The sequence below is a fragment of the Cynoglossus semilaevis genome, chromosome 13 (genome assembly GCF_000523025.1).
Source record: "Cynoglossus semilaevis isolate Cse_v1.0 chromosome 13, Cse_v1.0, whole genome shotgun sequence".
Classification (NCBI taxonomy): Eukaryota; Metazoa; Chordata; class Actinopteri; order Pleuronectiformes; family Cynoglossidae; genus Cynoglossus; species Cynoglossus semilaevis.
The window spans coordinates 2,942,809-2,960,682 of NC_024319.1; the positions used below are offsets into that span (position 1 = coordinate 2,942,809).

General features: G+C 43.3%; 2 protein-coding genes across 2 annotated transcripts in view; both read left to right on the top strand.

Moving 5' to 3' along the window:
• Window positions 1-12,000, top strand: part of map7d1a (MAP7 domain containing 1a) — a 26,276-nt gene extending 14,276 nt beyond the window's left edge. The window contains exons 6-20 of the mRNA XM_025061474.1: window positions 7-111; window positions 553-664; window positions 1,402-1,506; window positions 2,609-2,731; window positions 2,828-2,973; window positions 3,525-3,655; window positions 3,954-4,189; window positions 4,659-4,932; window positions 5,227-5,407; window positions 6,302-6,406; window positions 7,541-7,591; window positions 7,665-7,728; window positions 8,875-8,956; window positions 9,324-9,559; window positions 11,192-12,000. Coding sequence (XP_024917242.1) covers window positions 7-111; window positions 553-664; window positions 1,402-1,506; window positions 2,609-2,731; window positions 2,828-2,973; window positions 3,525-3,655; window positions 3,954-4,189; window positions 4,659-4,932; window positions 5,227-5,407; window positions 6,302-6,406; window positions 7,541-7,591; window positions 7,665-7,728; window positions 8,875-8,956; window positions 9,324-9,559; window positions 11,192-11,202 — 1,962 coding nt within the window. The 3' untranslated portion in view covers window positions 11,203-12,000. The remainder of the gene's footprint in view (window positions 1-6; window positions 112-552; window positions 665-1,401; window positions 1,507-2,608; window positions 2,732-2,827; window positions 2,974-3,524; window positions 3,656-3,953; window positions 4,190-4,658; window positions 4,933-5,226; window positions 5,408-6,301; window positions 6,407-7,540; window positions 7,592-7,664; window positions 7,729-8,874; window positions 8,957-9,323; window positions 9,560-11,191) is intronic.
• A 406-nt stretch (window positions 12,001-12,406) lies between these two features.
• The window catches only part of thrap3a (thyroid hormone receptor associated protein 3a), a 40,699-nt gene continuing 35,231 nt past the window's right edge, over window positions 12,407-17,874 (top strand). Inside the window, 1 exon segment of the mRNA XM_025061663.1 lies at window positions 12,407-13,754. The gene's annotated coding sequence lies outside the window, so the exon portion shown is untranslated.

Sequence of the window (17,874 nt, forward strand, 5' to 3'; positions counted from 1 at the left end):
GAGCAGCGGCTGGAGGAGCGTCGCAGGAAGCTGGAGGAGCAGAGGATCAAAGCAGAGAAACGTCGATCCGCCCTGGAGGAGAGACAGAAGCAGAAACTGGAGAAGAACAAAGTAAATCTGACTGATAAATTTATTATGATTGGCGCCTGTGTGGTTTAGAGCGAACGTGGGATCAATAAAGATTAATCTGCTCTGATCTGATCTAATACACTGACATAAACATGTATGTGTAAACATTAAATATTTAAAGCAAATGTAAAAAGAACAGAAGGTCATTCACAACATAATTAGTTACAGGAGGATTTTTAAATGTTTTTTCTATTTTTAAACATCTGGCTCACGGACCTCAGGTAGGGCTGCAGCTCTGTAGATTCAGGACAGAGGTTTGTTTTCTGAGACAGCCCGACCCTCTGACGTCTGCCAGGGAAGGTGCTAAAAAGCACATTGTAAATGCATGAATTAAATTTCCCCAGGATGTCTAGACAACATTGATTTGTTTTGGTAACAATGATCTACATTTTTACATTCAGTAAATTTCTGTGTTCCTTCCAGGAACGCTACGAGGCGGTGATCCACAGGTCGACCAAAAAGACCTGGGCTGAGATCCGCCAACAGAGATGGTCGTGGGCCGGAGCGCTGAGCCAGAACTCCAGCCAGAAAGAAGGTGAGTCTGACCTGGAAACACATCCCATAACAGACACGCTGGTGCTGACCCTGACCCTGATCCTCACCCTGACCCTGACCACTAAGACTGATGTGAACTGAACTGAGTGATTTGACTCTGATGGACAGAAACGTTCTGTCAACAAAAGGTTGATTTCTGAATTGTTTGATGGATATTTTCGGACTTTCTGTGTGTGTTTGTGTGTGTGTGTGTGTCTGGATGCTGACCTGAAGTTATGTTTTGCGGGTTATGATCTATAATGAGTACACATGTGGTTACACACCTCTTTGTTTGAACCACACAGCTTTAGCCGATCGGGTTGGCTGAGAGCTCCGTCTGAAAGGTCGCAGGTCATCTTACATCACAAACTTCTTTAAATCTTTTTTTGTTGTTTTTCACTCCTCGGTTCTTGTTTTGTTTTGTTTCTTTAAATCTTTTTTTGTTGTTTTTCAGTCCTCGGTTCTTGTTTTGTCTTGTTTTTTGAACGTTTGAATTACAACCTTTTTTTTATTATTATTTTTACTGAAGAATCAAAGGTGTTTTTCTGTCATTCAGGTTCGGGCTCTGATCTAGAACCATCTGATGTTTCCGATTTTTCTGAAAAAAATAAAACAAAACGTGAAAGAACTTTTAAAAGAACAGGGTTTCAGTCCGTAGACCTGACAAAGGGTTTCCCGTTTCTTCACTCAACCATGTGACCGTCTGAACCACTGTGTGGCGCTCTCTTGGCTCCTCAGGCAGATGCTCCTTATCAACGGTCAACCTACCCAAACACTTGGACTCCCCCATGGACAAGCGACTCTCCAAGTCCTCTGCCACGCTCTGGAACTCCCCCAGCAGAAGTAAGAACCCATCAGGAACACGTTCTCCATCACTGTGCCGACTCCTCCCACTGTGTGTTTTTTATTTTTTTATTTTTAATTTCTGATTTCTCTTGTGCTCGATGATCAACAGCTGATCCATTTTCATTTTTCTCCAATTTCTGTTCTTTTAATTTGATTTGAACGTCTAGAGCAGTGGTTGTCCAATTTATTATTTTTTACCAACTACATCCCAGAATATTTCTCAAAACACACTGCACAATAACTGGCACTAAGCCTTGTGAAAGCAGTTCCCCCTGCGTACACTAGAGGGAGCCCAAGTACCACCAAAGGTACACGTACCAGAGTTTGAAAACCACTGATCTAGAGTTTCAGGTCAGAGTGTGGATAAAATGTTTTTTCTTGCTCTGAACTGGATTTTTTTTTTTTTACATTGTTTAATTTGGGTTTTGATTTTCTGTCCTTCCTGTTTTGGTTGTTTTATTTTGAAAACATTTCATTCCAAGTTTTCTTTTCTGGCTCATTGACCTTGCAGTGTTTGGGACGTGGGATGTCTTTACTGTGTTCTGTTCTCTATGGTTTTTATTTTTTTTTATTTTTGTTGTGAGCAGGTATTTACAGAAATGTCTTTTCAATCTTCCTCTTCTTCACGCTGCAGATTTAGGCAGTTCTGTTGAACCAGGTCACCGTGTGCACGACTTCAGCACAAGGGAGAACGTGACTCGGCACTTTTCCAGCATTTTTATTTTTTAGAAACTAGCATTTCTAATGACTCCCCACTGGGTGGCACCTGTGCATCCCAAGGTTAATGTAAGATCACTACAGTAACCCCTCCTCACCCCTCCTCTCTGTAGGAGCCATTTTCACTTATTGCACTTTTGAACATTTTGATGAAAAATATATAGAACTATAAACTCTAGTTTAGGCAACAACTCAAAATTAAACTTCACTGACTCTGTAATTCATCTCAGGTAAAATATGTTGCGATGGTATTAATGTGGTCACATGGTTCCAGACAAAGAATGTGTCGCTGGTTAACATTCTGTTTGTTAAAGATCTGGATCAACCGGCCCCGCCCACGTTATTTTATTTAAATTTTTTTTTTAATTGTTCACCTTTGCAGCCCGCAGCAGTGCCCTGAGGCCATGGGAGAGCAGTATAGTGGACCGGTTGATGACGCCAACGCTGTCCTTTCTGGCCAGAAGCCGCAGTGCAGCCAGTGTCCTCAGCAACGGCAAAGACGGACGTGAGTTAGAGGAAAAAAAAAAGAAAGAAACGATCACCGCAGGCTAACCTTTGATCCACCAGTTAACCCTTTAATTCACTCCATCTCTGGTCGTAGATTCTCCCGTCTGCCCTCGTTCGGCCTCGGCCAGTCCCCTCACCCTCTGCTCCCACCAGCCCCACCACCGCTGCTCCGACCGCTGGAGGGTAACTTCCAGTACACCAGATATAACCCAGCGGCAGCACAGACGGAGCTCCACACCAGTAGGTTTAACCCCATCACTGTACTGATACATACTTTTGAAAAAAGTAATATAGTAGCAGTACTTTATAAATCATAATATAATTACAGTATTTATTTACATCATGATATAGGAATTTTACTGATCAGCTTTATGTAAAATATATTGTTATAATCTCTTACTATATTTTTGTGTGTATAATAATCTCTTACTATATATTCGTGTGTATATGTATCTATGTATGTATATATGTGTATATATGTATGTATACAGTATGTGTATGTGAATTTAAACATATATATTTATATGTATACATATAAATGTATATACATTCATGTATGATGTACTGTATGTGTATACATAGATATTGATGTATTTATGTATATGCCTTAGCTGAAACAAATATAAAATTTAAAACAGTTTATTGATAATAACCTGCCAAACATTGAGGATTAGCTGAAACAAATATAAAATTTAAAATTAGTTTATTGATAATTTCTTGCCAAACATTGAGGACTCTCTTACTGTGGTGTTCTGAGAAATATTTAATTTTGCTGATGTACTGTCCCACAGATGGAAAAAAACAAGAAAGAAAAACGAGACAAAGAACGGGAGAACGAGAAGGAGAAAAATGCCCTCACGAAAGAGAGCGTGATGAAGAAACGACAGTCGATGCCCAACATGAGGCACAGAACTGAGCCCAGGTACAACCTCTAGTTTTTATGTTTCTGTTTAATAAAAGGTGTGAAGAAATATTGATACTGTGATATATTGTGATATTTCCTTTTACAATACTGTATCAATCTCCTCCTTTTTCAGTTATTGATTTTTTTCTCACCAATTCCCAGTCCAATATTCCTGGTGTTGGTTCATTTTCTTTTTTTCTTTCTATATATTTATGCCTGTAGTATAGCAGTATATTGCAATGTATTGTATTGTTGCCCCTGTATAGGTTTAATTAATTTAAAAAAATGAATTACTAATTTTTTATAACTCTTGTAGTCCCAGTCCTTTATCGAGACAGCGGACGTCCTCCCCAGCTCTACAGAAGAGCAGAACTGCCTCCCCAAGTCCAGCAGGTTCCCCCAGACCTCCATCGACACGTGGGAGTCCATCAACTCCTAAAGCTAGGCCCAAAAGACCCAGAACTCCCGCCAGGATAGACCATCGCACCTCCTCCCCAGCTCCCATCGACAGGATCATGCAGCCTCGTCGCCCCTCTACACCAGAGAGAAGGAGTGAGTAAAAAAAAAAAAAAGTTCAAATATCAGACACATCTAAGACTTGGAGAGTTTTTTTTTTCCAGGTCATTTCTCAAGAGTTCTCATAGCTTTTCCTGTCTCGGTCTATTTATAACTACACATTTCATATTCAGGTCAGAAGAATGACTCATAGACTCCCAACATCCAGCTGTAGAAACAGAATATTCCTACAAATGAATCGTTCAAAATAAACCCGTTAGTGACAGGACGTAGGTTTTTGGTTTGGTTTTTGTTGAGGTTAATTCTTATCTTAATATATAATAAAGCACAAATATACGCGAATCAAGGAACACTGTCACATCTACCACCTACAGGCCAGTGAGGGAAACTACACCTCATTCATAACAAGCTTAAAATATTTTTTTTGTTCATCTCCACTGCAGCCCAGTCCGATCTGGACCTTTGTATATTTTCCTCTTCTTTTCTCTCGTCCTCCGTGTTTCAGTTTTTCCTGTCATTACTGCGTCCACAGCTGCTGCCTCGTGCCCTACATCCAGCCCATCGGTCCGGACCGCAGGCGCTTCCCCGTCACCTGAGCCCCCCCACTCCACGCCTTCTGTTCCCACAGCGTCACCGGCCCCCTCTCCTACTGCCAAGCCCATGGCAGGTACCAACGACCCGGAGGAGGCCGCTCGCATCCTGGCAGAGAAACGCCGACAGGCACGAGAGCAGAGGGAGAGGGAGGAGCAAGAGCGGCGTGAGCAGGAGGAGAAGGAGAGGTCAGGGGGGTCACGTGAACTAATAATAACCTGAAAAAAACCCTAGGAGGCGCTCTCTGACTTCAGAGTTCTTAAAGGACCTCAGAAGACTTTATCATAGAATATTAATATAAATAATGATGTGAACGATGAAATAAAATTAGAAAATCTTAATGTGTAAATGAACGGCACTTCCTAGTATTTCGGTTCTGTTCATGTCAAGGTTCCTGCTCACCTTGAAATAATAATTAGAAAATCTTAATGTATGAATGAACTTCAGTGTTGCGCATCCTCACTCTTATCTCTGATCGTTAGAATCCTGAGAGAGGAGCGAATAGCGAGGGAGGCCGAGGAGAGGCACCTCAGAGAACTGGAGGCCTGCGCCATGGCCGAGGAGCAGAGAAGAAGAGATGAAGCCCGACGCCTCCAGGAGGAGAAGGAGGCTGAGGAGAGAGCCAAGGCTGAGGAGGAGGAGAACCTACTCCTGCAGAAACAGGTGGGAATCAGTGAGGACGTACAGTAAACACACCACCTCCGTTCCTCCCTCCTTTGTCCTTCCACTTTCCCGCTCCCCCAGAACTGCATCAAATCTAAAGTAATTGTGGTGTTTGTTAGGTTTATTGTTGACTGGTTTGGCTCACCTCACTGTGAACTCCTGTGATGACAGGTTTATGTCTTTATCTGGGGACACGCTCCACAACTGTCACAGTCACATTTTTTTCTCAGTCCACACTAGCTAAGAGTGGATATTCTGATCAGGACAAATCATGGGGTGACTGTGCCTACCAGTCAGGTTGGTAACCAGTTTATACCTGATTCTGGTATAGGTCTGTTCCTATCAACCTACGTATTGTTGTGCTTAACTAGCTTTGCTAACTGTTAACAACTAACGTAGACCAATGGATAAAACCAATGTGAAAACTGTCACATGAAAACAGTACAGTCCAAGTCCAGCCCAGTAGGTGGCGATAATGAAGCTAGAGAAAAAGAAAATGTATCTTTCTGCATCTCTGCTTGTGTATTTGAGCCTGATGTCTTCATCTGTTAGCATTAGCATCAGTGCATCTCTGTGTTCAGTGCCTGGGCTTTTGTCCCCCCCTTGTGGCCTTTTGTGAGTGGCAGCTGTGGTCGAACATGAGTCCGCGTGCTGTGCCGAGGCGTCAGAGTTGTACTTCACTCGACATGGTTCCTGCTGCTCCTCCAGTGTTGAGAGGAGATATTTTTACCTGTGGTGAACCAGAAGATATTCCTTTTGTGGTCGTAAACAACAATTGCAGGGAGAGACCACACCCTTGTTACAGGAGAGGCACGCTGTTTTGGCAGAGGGTTTTTCTTCCTCCTTCTGCCAACATTAAACTTGTGGTTGGATTTCTGCCTGTGTCTATTTCAGAAAGAAGAAGCTGAGGCTAAAGCCAGGGAGGAGGCGGAGAAGCAGCGTCTGGAGAGGGAGAAACACTTCCAGAAGGAGGAGCAGGAGAGGCTGGAGAGGAAAAGGGTAGGGCGCCGTTTGTCCTCCTGTCATTGTTTCTTTTTCCTTCCAGCCAAGAAGGAACCACACACACGTCACATGACTCCTGACTTTATTTTTTGTGATATATGAGATAGAAGAAATGTTTTTAATGTAAACATAACTTCATTCATGACACAAAATCAACACTGCTATAAACTGTTCCCAAAACTAAAATAGATCAAAATCAAATTTTTTTTTACCTGTTTTCTTGGCATCGTCTAGTTGCCCATTGACTTTTAAAAGAAGATTCAGCTTCATCTCAGAGCCGATCTTCAGTTTCCACTTTGACGTTTTTTCACTGTTTTTAGTGACTTTTCTCCCTCTCTCCTCTGATAAAAACTTAAACTTCGTTCTGGATACATGTACAAAACACAAAGTACTACTGTAGAAAAAACCCATTGTACAGGGGTCAGGGTAGAACACCATGACCTGACCAAGTCCTGGAAAATAGTCCTGCGCTAGTTTTATGTGTTTGTTTCCTTCCTTCAAATACTTGGGTCGTGGTCACCTTTAGGGGCGAAGCTTACAGGATATTAAAACATTTGAATCATCTCCTGAATAAAAACAACCACAGAAGAATGGGAAATATTTTGTTTTCTATTAAGAATAATCTTCTGTTTCTCAACAATTGCCCTTATTACTCAATAACAAAATATTAAAACTGCAGAATACAGTACACGTGTGTATACCTGCCTAAAAGAGAGTTGAATTACAGCAGTCTGGACTTTCAGCCTCCATTTCACCTCACGTCCATCCTACACTGTTGTTGCAGCTGAAAACACAAGTTTGGAATCGGCCCTGAACCTGAAGACGGAGACAAGGTCCCAGTTGGACTGTGTTTTTATCCACGAGTCGTGCTACGATAACATGGGCAAAAAAAATGAGGAGAAATTAACAATCTCTCGTTGATTTACACAAAACATAGTTCCTAACATGGGCAAAAAAAATGAGGAGAAATAAACGATCTCTATGTCGATTTACACATAACATAGTTCCCCCGCTCTAGGCTGTGGATTTGATTATATTTGAATTTAAAACAAAAAAAAACAACAACTTGTTACTGTAGTATTACTGCTCGGTGCTATGTTTCATACAAACTTTTAATTTTCTTTTTCTCAGCGCCTGGAACAGATCATGAAGAGAACACGCAAGACAGATGGAGTGGAGAAGGTGGATTTTTATCTGAAGTTCTACATCTCAGCAGTTTATAAATAAAAATATTAATAAACTTTTATCTCTGCAGAAAGAGACAAAGTCCACACCAGAGGGCGCCGTCAATAACGAAAAAGAGGACGAAAGTAGCAACGGTAAGAACGTCTGACGGAACCAACGTCCAACAGGAACATCCTTCAGATTAAGATTTTTTTTTTCCACAGTATTCCACACATTTTAGAGGCAAAATATTAATGAGTTGCTCAGGATATTTTACAAAAACAAACATCTGCATACAACCCTGCAGGGGGCGCACAGTACATAAACCTATTAACACAATTAATGCATTTATACCCTTTGTCTTAAACAGCCGTGTGTAACAGTGCTATCTTGTGGCAGGATGACCTTATTTCACTGGCCACAAATTGAAAATGCATCATGGGAGTTGTAGTGTTTTTGGTTACTAAACATTCAAAATCAGCATAAAGTACATCACTTTAATGACCTGACAGGGTCCACAGTCCCTAGGTTTCCTTCAGATTAAGATCTGAATTCTTCCTTTTCACCTTTTTTTTTTTTTTTTTTTTTTTTTACAACTTTTTGACCTTTTCCTCACGTTGGGACAAACCCAGGTTATTGGTTTTACTTTTTTTCTTATCTTCTGTTTTTTTGTTTTTTCATCGAAGCTTTTTACAATATTCTCTTACTCACATCCTGCACAGCTGCCTCCTCAGCTCTTTGGACAATGGGACCCATGTGTGTTAGTCAGTTGTTTAAGGCCCAGGTCTGTGGGGGGGGCACGGGGAGGAAGACTGGACCCTTTCACTCTGCAGCAGGTTTTAAAACAATGGAGTCAGGTTTAATATAATTTCCTTTTTTGATGTTTCTCTCCCTTGTCTTAGCAGCAGCTTTCACTTTGTGCAGTGTTTGGTGGAAGTCGACCGTGTTCTGTGGGATTTATCGCTCCTCACTGGAGGAACATATTTATTTCAGCCGTTGATGCTGCCAACCTTTGAGTCTGGGGTGTTTTTTATTTATTTATTTATTTTTTATTTTTTCATCCATAGTGAGTCATGTCCTCACTGGAACTGAGTCATGAGGTTGGAGGAAACACTAGAGTTCAGGACAAAATTCAAGGCCGTTTTTACCAAATGTTGAACATTTGTTTTTATAGTAATAATGTGAAAATGAACTGAAGCTGATTGACATCATGGGATTCTGTGTAGTTTGACCCCTGCTGGGGGAGGGTGGTATATACTATGAGTGTGTTTTAATGTCGGTGTGATCTGTGTGTTTCATAGCGTCCGCCGACAACCAATCGAGTCCAGAAGACGTTCTGCCACTCAACAAGGCAACAAACGGACAGACTAACATCCACGGAAGGTACGGCTGCCGTCGTCGGTTTAATCATACAGTAAAAAAACTCTGTGACCCTGACGCTGTGTTTGGGAGAACGCAGGCCGGCATGAACTGTATAAAACCTGTGTGCCAAAAAACCTAGTCTTCAGCTGAGAGCAGATCAAGACTGTAGAAGGTTTGTGTTTTCACAAACCTCAGGGGAGAACATGGAGAAACCACAAGATTGATGCTCGACTGTAGCATCACTGGGAAGAGACCGAGTCGTGTTTCAGCACTTTTCTGGGTTAGACTCCAACGACTCCTGTACTTGGAGGGCCGTAGGAGCGTGACTCATGTTTCCGGACTGTTCCCGACCCGTCATAACTACAACCAGACTCTCTTCTCTCTCCAGCAGCCCGCCGCTGCAAGTTAACGGGGTCCAACCCTCTAGACGTGAAAACGGCCTGTCTGCGAAGGAAGACGCCGCTCACTTCGCTGACATCATCCACCTGAGTAACCATGGCAACGCTACAAATGGAGCCCGGGACGAGTCCGACACCGGCACGGCCTCGGAGACCATTCTGACGTTTGAGAGCCAGGAGCCTTTCATGAAGAAGGCGCCCTCTTTGAAGACGCCGCATGTCGCAGGTATGTTATGAGTCGTGATGATGTCATCGCACAGAGTGAGTCAAGCGCTCAGAACGCTTTTATTTGATTAAAAAACAAACAAACAAACCACAAATGGAAGTCATTCAGCTCAGCCCAGAATGCGATGTTTCACAGCCGGTGGTCTCGTTCAAACGATCTGCTCTGGTTAACTTTATAATTATATCGTTTGGTTCGGAAGTCTGGCACGAACCTCAGGAGCTGCTCCTTATCCTGGACTCTGAAGAAAGAGGGACTGCTCCTTATCCTGGACTCTGAAGAACGAGGGAAAAATGATATGTGTGTGTGTGTGTGTGTGTGTGTGTTCATGGGCATAACTGTTCCTGAGCCTCATCGCATCGTTAGTGCATGTCATTAAAAGATTAGAGCGAATAAACCCACATACAGATTCACACACACACACACACTCTTATGAGCGGAGGACGAAGGACTGGATGTGGAGGTTACTGCTGGAATTACAGAGAAAAAATACTTGAACTTTAGGTGACGACCATCTTGGTTTTGGTCAATAATTAACACAAGGTCATTTTCCACAATCACACCAATACCAGCAGTGGATCGTAGGTCTTCCCCTGTGCCTATTGGCTGTTAGTTAAATTACAGTATTTTATGGGAATAAAGTCTTATTGTTTACAAGTTGCAGCTAGAAATCTGTTCCGTTTATGTTTCTGGTTTTTTTTTTAAATGACAAAACCACATCATTGCTTTGTTTTAATCCATAAACCCTGGTTAACCATATGTGATTTTTCTTTACAAATACATCTTGTATGAGCAGAGTCTGCTGCTCTGATGGCTGCAGGTAAAATCATGTGAAGAGAATCCTAACGTACAGTATGTCTGAAAGATATAACTAATCATCAACTACTATTTATTTAAAATTAAACATCATTAACAAGTGTGACGGCTAGGTGCAGGAACGAACGCCTCACCGGCCCTGAGAGTGCACCACCAACCAACTCTCCCCCTGAGTGTTCCACAGACTGGAGCACAGCACAGTCCGAGGTGTACGTCCGAGGTGTACGTCCTCTCATCTGTCCGACTAATCCCATCATCTGTTGCTATGGTCTGAAAAAAGCAGACGGCACCACCTTCAACAGCACCACCTTCAGCTGCACCGCCTTCAGCTGCACCATCTTCAACAGCACCACCTTCAACAGCACCACCTTCAGCTGCACCGCCTTCAGCTGCACCACCTTCAGCTGCACCGCCTTCAGCTGCACCACCCTAATCAGGACCACTTGTTAGGACGAAAAAAATCAGCACTCAGGAAAATGTTCTTTGTCTACTGTCACTACGACTTACTTCAACATTTTAGTTTTGTTGTGTCTTTGAATATATAAATATATATTACTGTATATAATCATACATATATGTAAATATATCAAATGCATGTCATTGAAACTTACAGCTTCACACAGTTACTCGAATTGAAAGTTCAAGAGGTTACGTCGCTTGCAACACGATCGTCGTCTCTTCTAACTTCAGCTATCGTCACGTGGTCGACGATTTACGCCCGCTGTCGTTACTGCAGTGCGTTTATGGACACTGCTCTTCCACTAACTTGTTTTTAAATCTCTTCGTGACCTTTGACCTCTGCTCTCTCCTCTGTCACAGAGGTCCTGTGACATGTTTCATCACCTCCGGCCGCTGACCTCTCAGCCCTGCCAACGTTGGCTGGAAGAGGCCGAGTGACCTCAACCGTTCCAACCAATCTGGAGATCTCCACGGGAGAGGAGGGCGACGCAGGAAACACAGCAGCAGAGACGTGTGAAAGGGGGCGGGAGGAAGGAGCTCATCGTGTTTTTACTGTCAATTTTAAGATTCCTTTGGCACCGACTTCTCGCGCCTCCGCTGTCATCCTTTATTGGCCGTGCGGCCGAGTCATTCATGATTCAAAACGCTCAACTGGACAAATTAGTTCCTGTGTGTTTTGATAATTTAACCGATGTTTTGAGGACTGGCTGACGACGGAGGAAGTGGGAGAGCAGAGCAACATTTGATGCTGCTCTGCCCGAGTCGACACCAGTGAATAATCCTGGTCTGTAAAAAGCTAACGCTAACATGTTTGTAAAATACTACAGTGGAGTTTAAAGAGAGATGTTCGGTGTAAAGGCTTCTTAATGTGTGCAGACGTACTTCCTGTTTGGATATAAACCTTAGCTTTGGCCGACATCAACACTGATCATGTGACTTTGGCAATGGAATAAAAAGCCGCGAAGACGCAGACGCACCAAGGCCAAATCCGACCGCTCCATTTTTAAGCATAATTTTTTTTTTACTGTCCAGGTGTAGTTTCTCTGATCAGCTTTCATGAACTGTCAGTAATTTGAAATGCTAGTGCACGTAAATGCTAAAAATATGTTTTGGCCTCTGCACCCAGGTCAGCGGGAGAATCTTCAGTCTTATTAAAGACGAGCAGTTCAGCCTGTGGTTTTATTGTCTACTTCCCTCAGATCGTTTTTCCATATGATGCATCCAGGGCTCCACCAGCGGGTCGGTGTGTGTTTGTCATTGTGTAAATATATATATACACATATATGTCATATGCATTTCATCCATCTGTGACACAGAAGCTGCCGGGAGGTTTATGTGTTCAACAGTTCTGCAGGAGGAGCCGGGAATCGAACCCACAGTCCTTCCTTCACATCCGATCCTTCACGGCTAGTTCACAGGCTCTGGGGAAAAAAAAGAAAGAAAAGAAAGTACAGATGTTTTTTTTTTTGTTGTTGTTGAATGTTGTGCGGGTTGTTGATCTCAAACATGTGACACACAAGTGTGTTGTAAGTTTGATCCCTGGAGATTTTTTTTTTCTTCTTCTTCTTTCCGCTGTTCATTTGTTTACTCCCTCAGCAGCGGGTGAGTGTTCGATTTCCAACGGATGGAAATACCCACTAAAAGTAGCGAGGTAGCGAGTGAAGGCCAACCGCAGTAAACAAATTTAGAGATGGTTCCAGAAGCCAGGGCCTTACAGTTGATATTACAGGCATGCATGTTGGATCAGCTGTCCATTTCACTTCAGGTCTCCTTTTACAGAAACCCCTCAGAGGGAACATGCTGCTCTACGCCCCTGGACCGCCCCTCTCCCTCCTGCCTCCCCCACCAGAGGGCATGTTCTAGGTCCTGGCACACCGTGGTCACAGCCAAAAACAGGATTTATGCTCCTCAGTACTAAACATGCCACACTGATCATCGGCCAGAACTTACGATTTCCGATGACTTATAACTGCAGCTGAGTCACTGCTTCGGTGACGCCCAGAAAATACCGAACCCTCACCTCCAACCTCAGAATCTACTGAACCCAGAATCTTCTGAACCCGACCCCCCGGAACGATTCTAACAGCTCAGCACAGATCATTGAGAAACATCACTCCCTTTGAGGCAAATCAGTTATGTCAACAACAAAACAAAAGTTCTAATGAGAACCAGAACCATTCGTACCAAAACAATACTCCCTACTGTTCCCAGGAATTTCATATATCTGCGTTTTTAAATACAGCTGAATCAGCGAAAACACGTTCCACATTTCTGGTTCACTCTGACTCTACACTGTGGCTCCAACCGTCTCCTCCATCACTGCATCCACAGATCTTCTTCTTTCAGGTCTTCCTCTTCTCCTGCCTCCATCTCCATCATCTCATGTCCAAACTGCTCCACCTTAACTGTCCGTCCTGGTCACTCCCAGTGAAGATGCTAACTTTCAAGTTTGATGCTAATCTAACACAAATTACACCTGACACTCGTCTCCACCCGAGACTTTTTTTGTTTTATCTCTAAAGGTATGTGAACTCGTTTTTATCTATTTTTACAACATTTATTAAAATGTGGTTTTCTGCTGCGGTCCAACGTTCACGTCTCACAGTTTGCAGATGATGCAGTGCTGTTCCTCCCAGGAAAACCTGTCCATGGTGTGTCTTCAAAACCAAACATTAACTTCACGTTTTAGTCCCGTCCTCCATCAGTCCTTCCATCACTTCCTGTCTGTTCTCTCGTCCTCAGCAGCATCCGCTCACGGGTCAATTCCGACTCTGAGCAACATGCTAACACACCACTGAAAGTCCTGGCACGCCGTCGTGACCTCACTGGTTCAGCGCGTTGCCGCTGCAGTTGACCACAGGAGACGGGAGGCTGCTGCAGGGAGCGTCAGTCCCAGCAGAGGGTGCAGCTCTGCAGCCGGGAGGTGAGGCAACTCTCAACGCCACCTTAAGACCAAACACAGATGTGGAGATTTCTTTGAGAAGTGGCTCTTTATAAAGGGTTTGGATGAACACCAGGTGTTAGTCGACCTGCGGTGGTGGGCTCTGTTGCCGGGCAAACGTTCTCAGGATCAGTGGAAACTAATAATATGAAAATGTTGGTGAGGATTTAGGTCCAGCAGGAAGGATAGTAAAAAGTCTTTGGGGATGATTTAATCTTTTTTTTAGATTTATTTGGGAAACTAAAAAGTACTCTATGGTGGTTAGTCTTCTTGCCTAACAGCAACAAGGGCTGTGGTTCGATACCCATCAGTGACTGTAGAGCAACAAGGGCTGTGGTTCGATACCCACAGAGTCACTGAGACTGCATGTCTTTCTGCCTGTGTGAGGCTGTGTCAGTCTAAAACATTTAGTAACGGAGTAAGTGTTGACTCTAGACTGATTTAGAAGGTGTGAATCTTAGTGTGAATGTGATTGTGAATGGTTGTTGTGGCCGTGTGATAGCTGTCCAGGGTGACACCTCACCCTCACCCAAATTTAACTCCTCCACAGGACCATGAAAAAAGGATTAGGTCGAAGACGAATGAATCCAAAATAAAAAAGAGACGTGAATTCAGTTTATTGTAAAAAAAAAAAATCATTTTATATCATTGAAAAATGAAAAAGTAAGAAATCAGAACATCTGTCTGAGAACTTTTTGACTCAGGCCTCTCTCTGCCCTTTAGTCCATATATGCGATGTCATACCATCAGATATAGAAAGGCGGTATTTCTGGTAAATTCCTTAATATTAAAAACCCACTTCCTGTCACGTTGAGTTCGTCGCTCGGTGCCAAGTCTGCAGCCGGCTGTCGTTCAGACGCACGTTTTCCTCATAAATCTCTGCAGTCGGGGACTGGGAGGAATCCTCACCATGACTGCTGTGCCAGCTCAGTCTGGATGTTAGACAAAGACCAAAGAGAAGGGGCGGGGGTCAGCCAGGGGTCGCGTCAGAGTGCCACTCCAGATAAGACCACCGCTGCTGCGGTAAGGCCTGCACCGCTACCATCAAAGGACCACCACCTCTGACCCCGCCCCCACTTCTACACACACAGAATGGTCTTATCTGCTCAGCAACAGTCCGTGCTCACAGAGCGGCTGGCGCTCGCTGCAGGTCTGCCTCTTGAAACCTTCCAGGGGCGAGAGCAGCTTCTCAGCCGCCCCTGAGGGAGATGGAGAGATTCAGAGTGACCTCCAGTAGACCCCCGCAGGGCGCAATCCCAGAAAACTGCCCGCTGAGGCAGCCCACAGAGGAGGAGGGGGGGAGGCGGGGGTCGTGTTCTTTAAAGGCAGCTGTCACGACCTGACAGACGTGAACCCTCGCTGATGGAGTCTCCCCCGAGTGGATGATGTTCAACCAACTCTTGGGCGTCGAAGAGCTGTGACGTCAAACCTGGGTTTTTATATCAGCATCATTTGAAACTGTGAAAAGATTGTTTTTAACCACCAATAAATGACGGAACAGAGACCTGTGTGGGTCCAGGACTGTGGACTCTGGACCCTGGAGAGCTGACTCACCAACAACGCTTGTCTTTAGACTCAAATTTCAACTCAACCACCAGGGGCTTAACTGTACCACTGTAGGCCTGACAACAAGTGCCCCCCCCCGTCCCCCCAGTTACTCACTTTTTATTATTATTTTATAGATTTTCTTTTTTAGTTCATTTTTCTGTCTTCATGTGACAAGGAATGCATTTTTTAAAAAATAGTAAATATATTGCTGACAGTTCCCTCACTTTAGGAACCATAAATTTAACCTTCTTTTTTTTTTTTTTTTTTTCGGCTTGTTCATGCTGCAGCTTTGTTTCCATGAAAATCCACCTTTAGTTTTCATGGTAACGATGACAGTGTTGTTATTATTAATGATGATAATAATAATGGTGATGAAAACATGATTTATTCTTCTGCCTATTTACTGACGTTGCCTGATTTTACTGCCTGGGCAACCGTTGTCGGAGGAGGACATTTGGCCCGGACCGGTCCAGAAGGTCTGACAGTCATTATGACCTTTTTATGTCGTGAGTCATGCCGAGCCAGGGATGTTCACTGGACGTGTTAAAGGAGTCTGGCTTCACTGTGCACTTTGCATTACATTATGATGAGCTCAGCAGTGAATGGAGGCACACTGAGAGTAAGTGGGAACAGATTTATTGGAAAAGGCATTTACTTTATGGGTTCATCTGCTCAGCGGTCCACAAATATCGAGATTCCATTGATTAATCCCTAATGACAGAGTGTAGTCCTGTTACATCCATGCTGCTTTTATTACCCTCCCCAACCTGTCACAGTCACCATACTGGGCAAAACGCTCATCACGTTAGCATGCTAACAAGCCTAGGGACAGCAGCGCTGTATCGTTTACCTGTCGTTGTTTGGTGTAAATAAAACCAAAAAGTCTAGTTGATGATGATGAGGTTTTAGTTATGGAGATTTAACGATACATTTTGACCGGACGCTGTGGAAAATCACTCTGAACACAGTGGTGCTGCTAACACTCTGTGAGTTAAGGAGTGAGTTAAACATCCTACGACATCGTCCTCATTAGTTAATTAAGACGTTGAAATTAAAAACTCCTTCCAGGGAGTCGGCGTGGAGCGACATCAGTGCAACAAACCTGTGTCGGTGTGATCCTTCCAAACTTCCACACCGTTGCTAAGGCCTGAGAGAGAGAGCAGCAACAGCAACCAGAGGTTTCACATTTAGACAGATTTGATTTCAAAGATCTGTTGTCTCTTCATCGTAGAGATGACAGTTTTACAGCATCACCTCCAATCAGCGCACGCCGGACAAGCGGCTTCAATTTTGCTAGCTTGCAAGCGTGGTTATTTTCAGTCCGGGGGATAACTGAGTATTAATCCCCGACGTGCACCCGCTGCCAGCTGCAGCCAAGGCCCCGTGGATTGCTCAAGTTCTTTTTTTGTTGCATTTGGAAGCAAAGCTGCGGCCCAGAGGCTCGTAGGGAGAAATACTAGGAGTCAAATATTTTTTTTACTAGACAGAGGAGTCTTCCTGCCGTTAGCCGGTGTTAGCTTTGGCCGGGGGCGCACTCGATGCCTATTCACGTTGTTTAATGATTTCTCTTTCTTTTGGAGCGGGGCCACCTCGACGCTCCTGTGTCTCAGGGGTATAAAGTGACTCTGGATTGTAACGACCACATCATGTGAAGCTTTGATTTTCTGTATGACTTTTGATTTAATGTTCGGAGAATTCTTTTTATATATATATATATATCTGAATAGTTACCTGACACTTTTCAGGTTCCAGCAGGGGGCAGTAGTTCAAGAAAAAACTAATTTTCTCATGTAATTAATTAATGAAATTACCACATTTGTTTGTGTTAGATGTTCTCTGTCCAACCACGTCCAAAAGAAAATGATTAGCAAGTTAGTTCAGGATCCATCACTGCCACCTACAGGGCTGGAGTGAGTGTGTCACTCGTGCGCTAATTAGAGGAAGCGTGTATGGTGGATGAACCTGCATTTTGTCAATCAAAAAGTCAGGACTTTTAGTTCCTAGTTATGGAGCAGTTGAGTTTTTCGAAAGTTAGTACCACAACTTTTGGCGTTCTCCGACTTCTGCGGCTTTTCGCAAAAATGTAAACTTTAATATATTAGAGAGACAGAATTTTATAAATCCTATGTGAATTTCCTTCTGGAAATTAAACACATATATGTTAACATATATTTTCTAACAAATATATATTTTAAATATACATTTATATATATTTAAAATATATATTTAAAACATTCATTTAATTTAACAATGTGTTGTTTTTATATATGTATATATATGTGGACATATGTGTTTATATATGTATATATATTTATATATATTTATATATATTTACTTTTGTGGCAGGTTAAAACACCAGTGTGTGCATGTGTGAACTCTTCTGTATGTCTTGTTCACTTCGCTTCTGTTTGTATTTGGACCGACTGATTGGCTGTTGAGTGTGTGTCACATGACACATAACAACAGCTGTCAGGGACCCCGAGGAACAAAGAGCGAGAGTCAGTCAGAGTGAGAATGAAGTGGGTTGGGGCAGGGCGGGGGAGGTGGGGGGTGG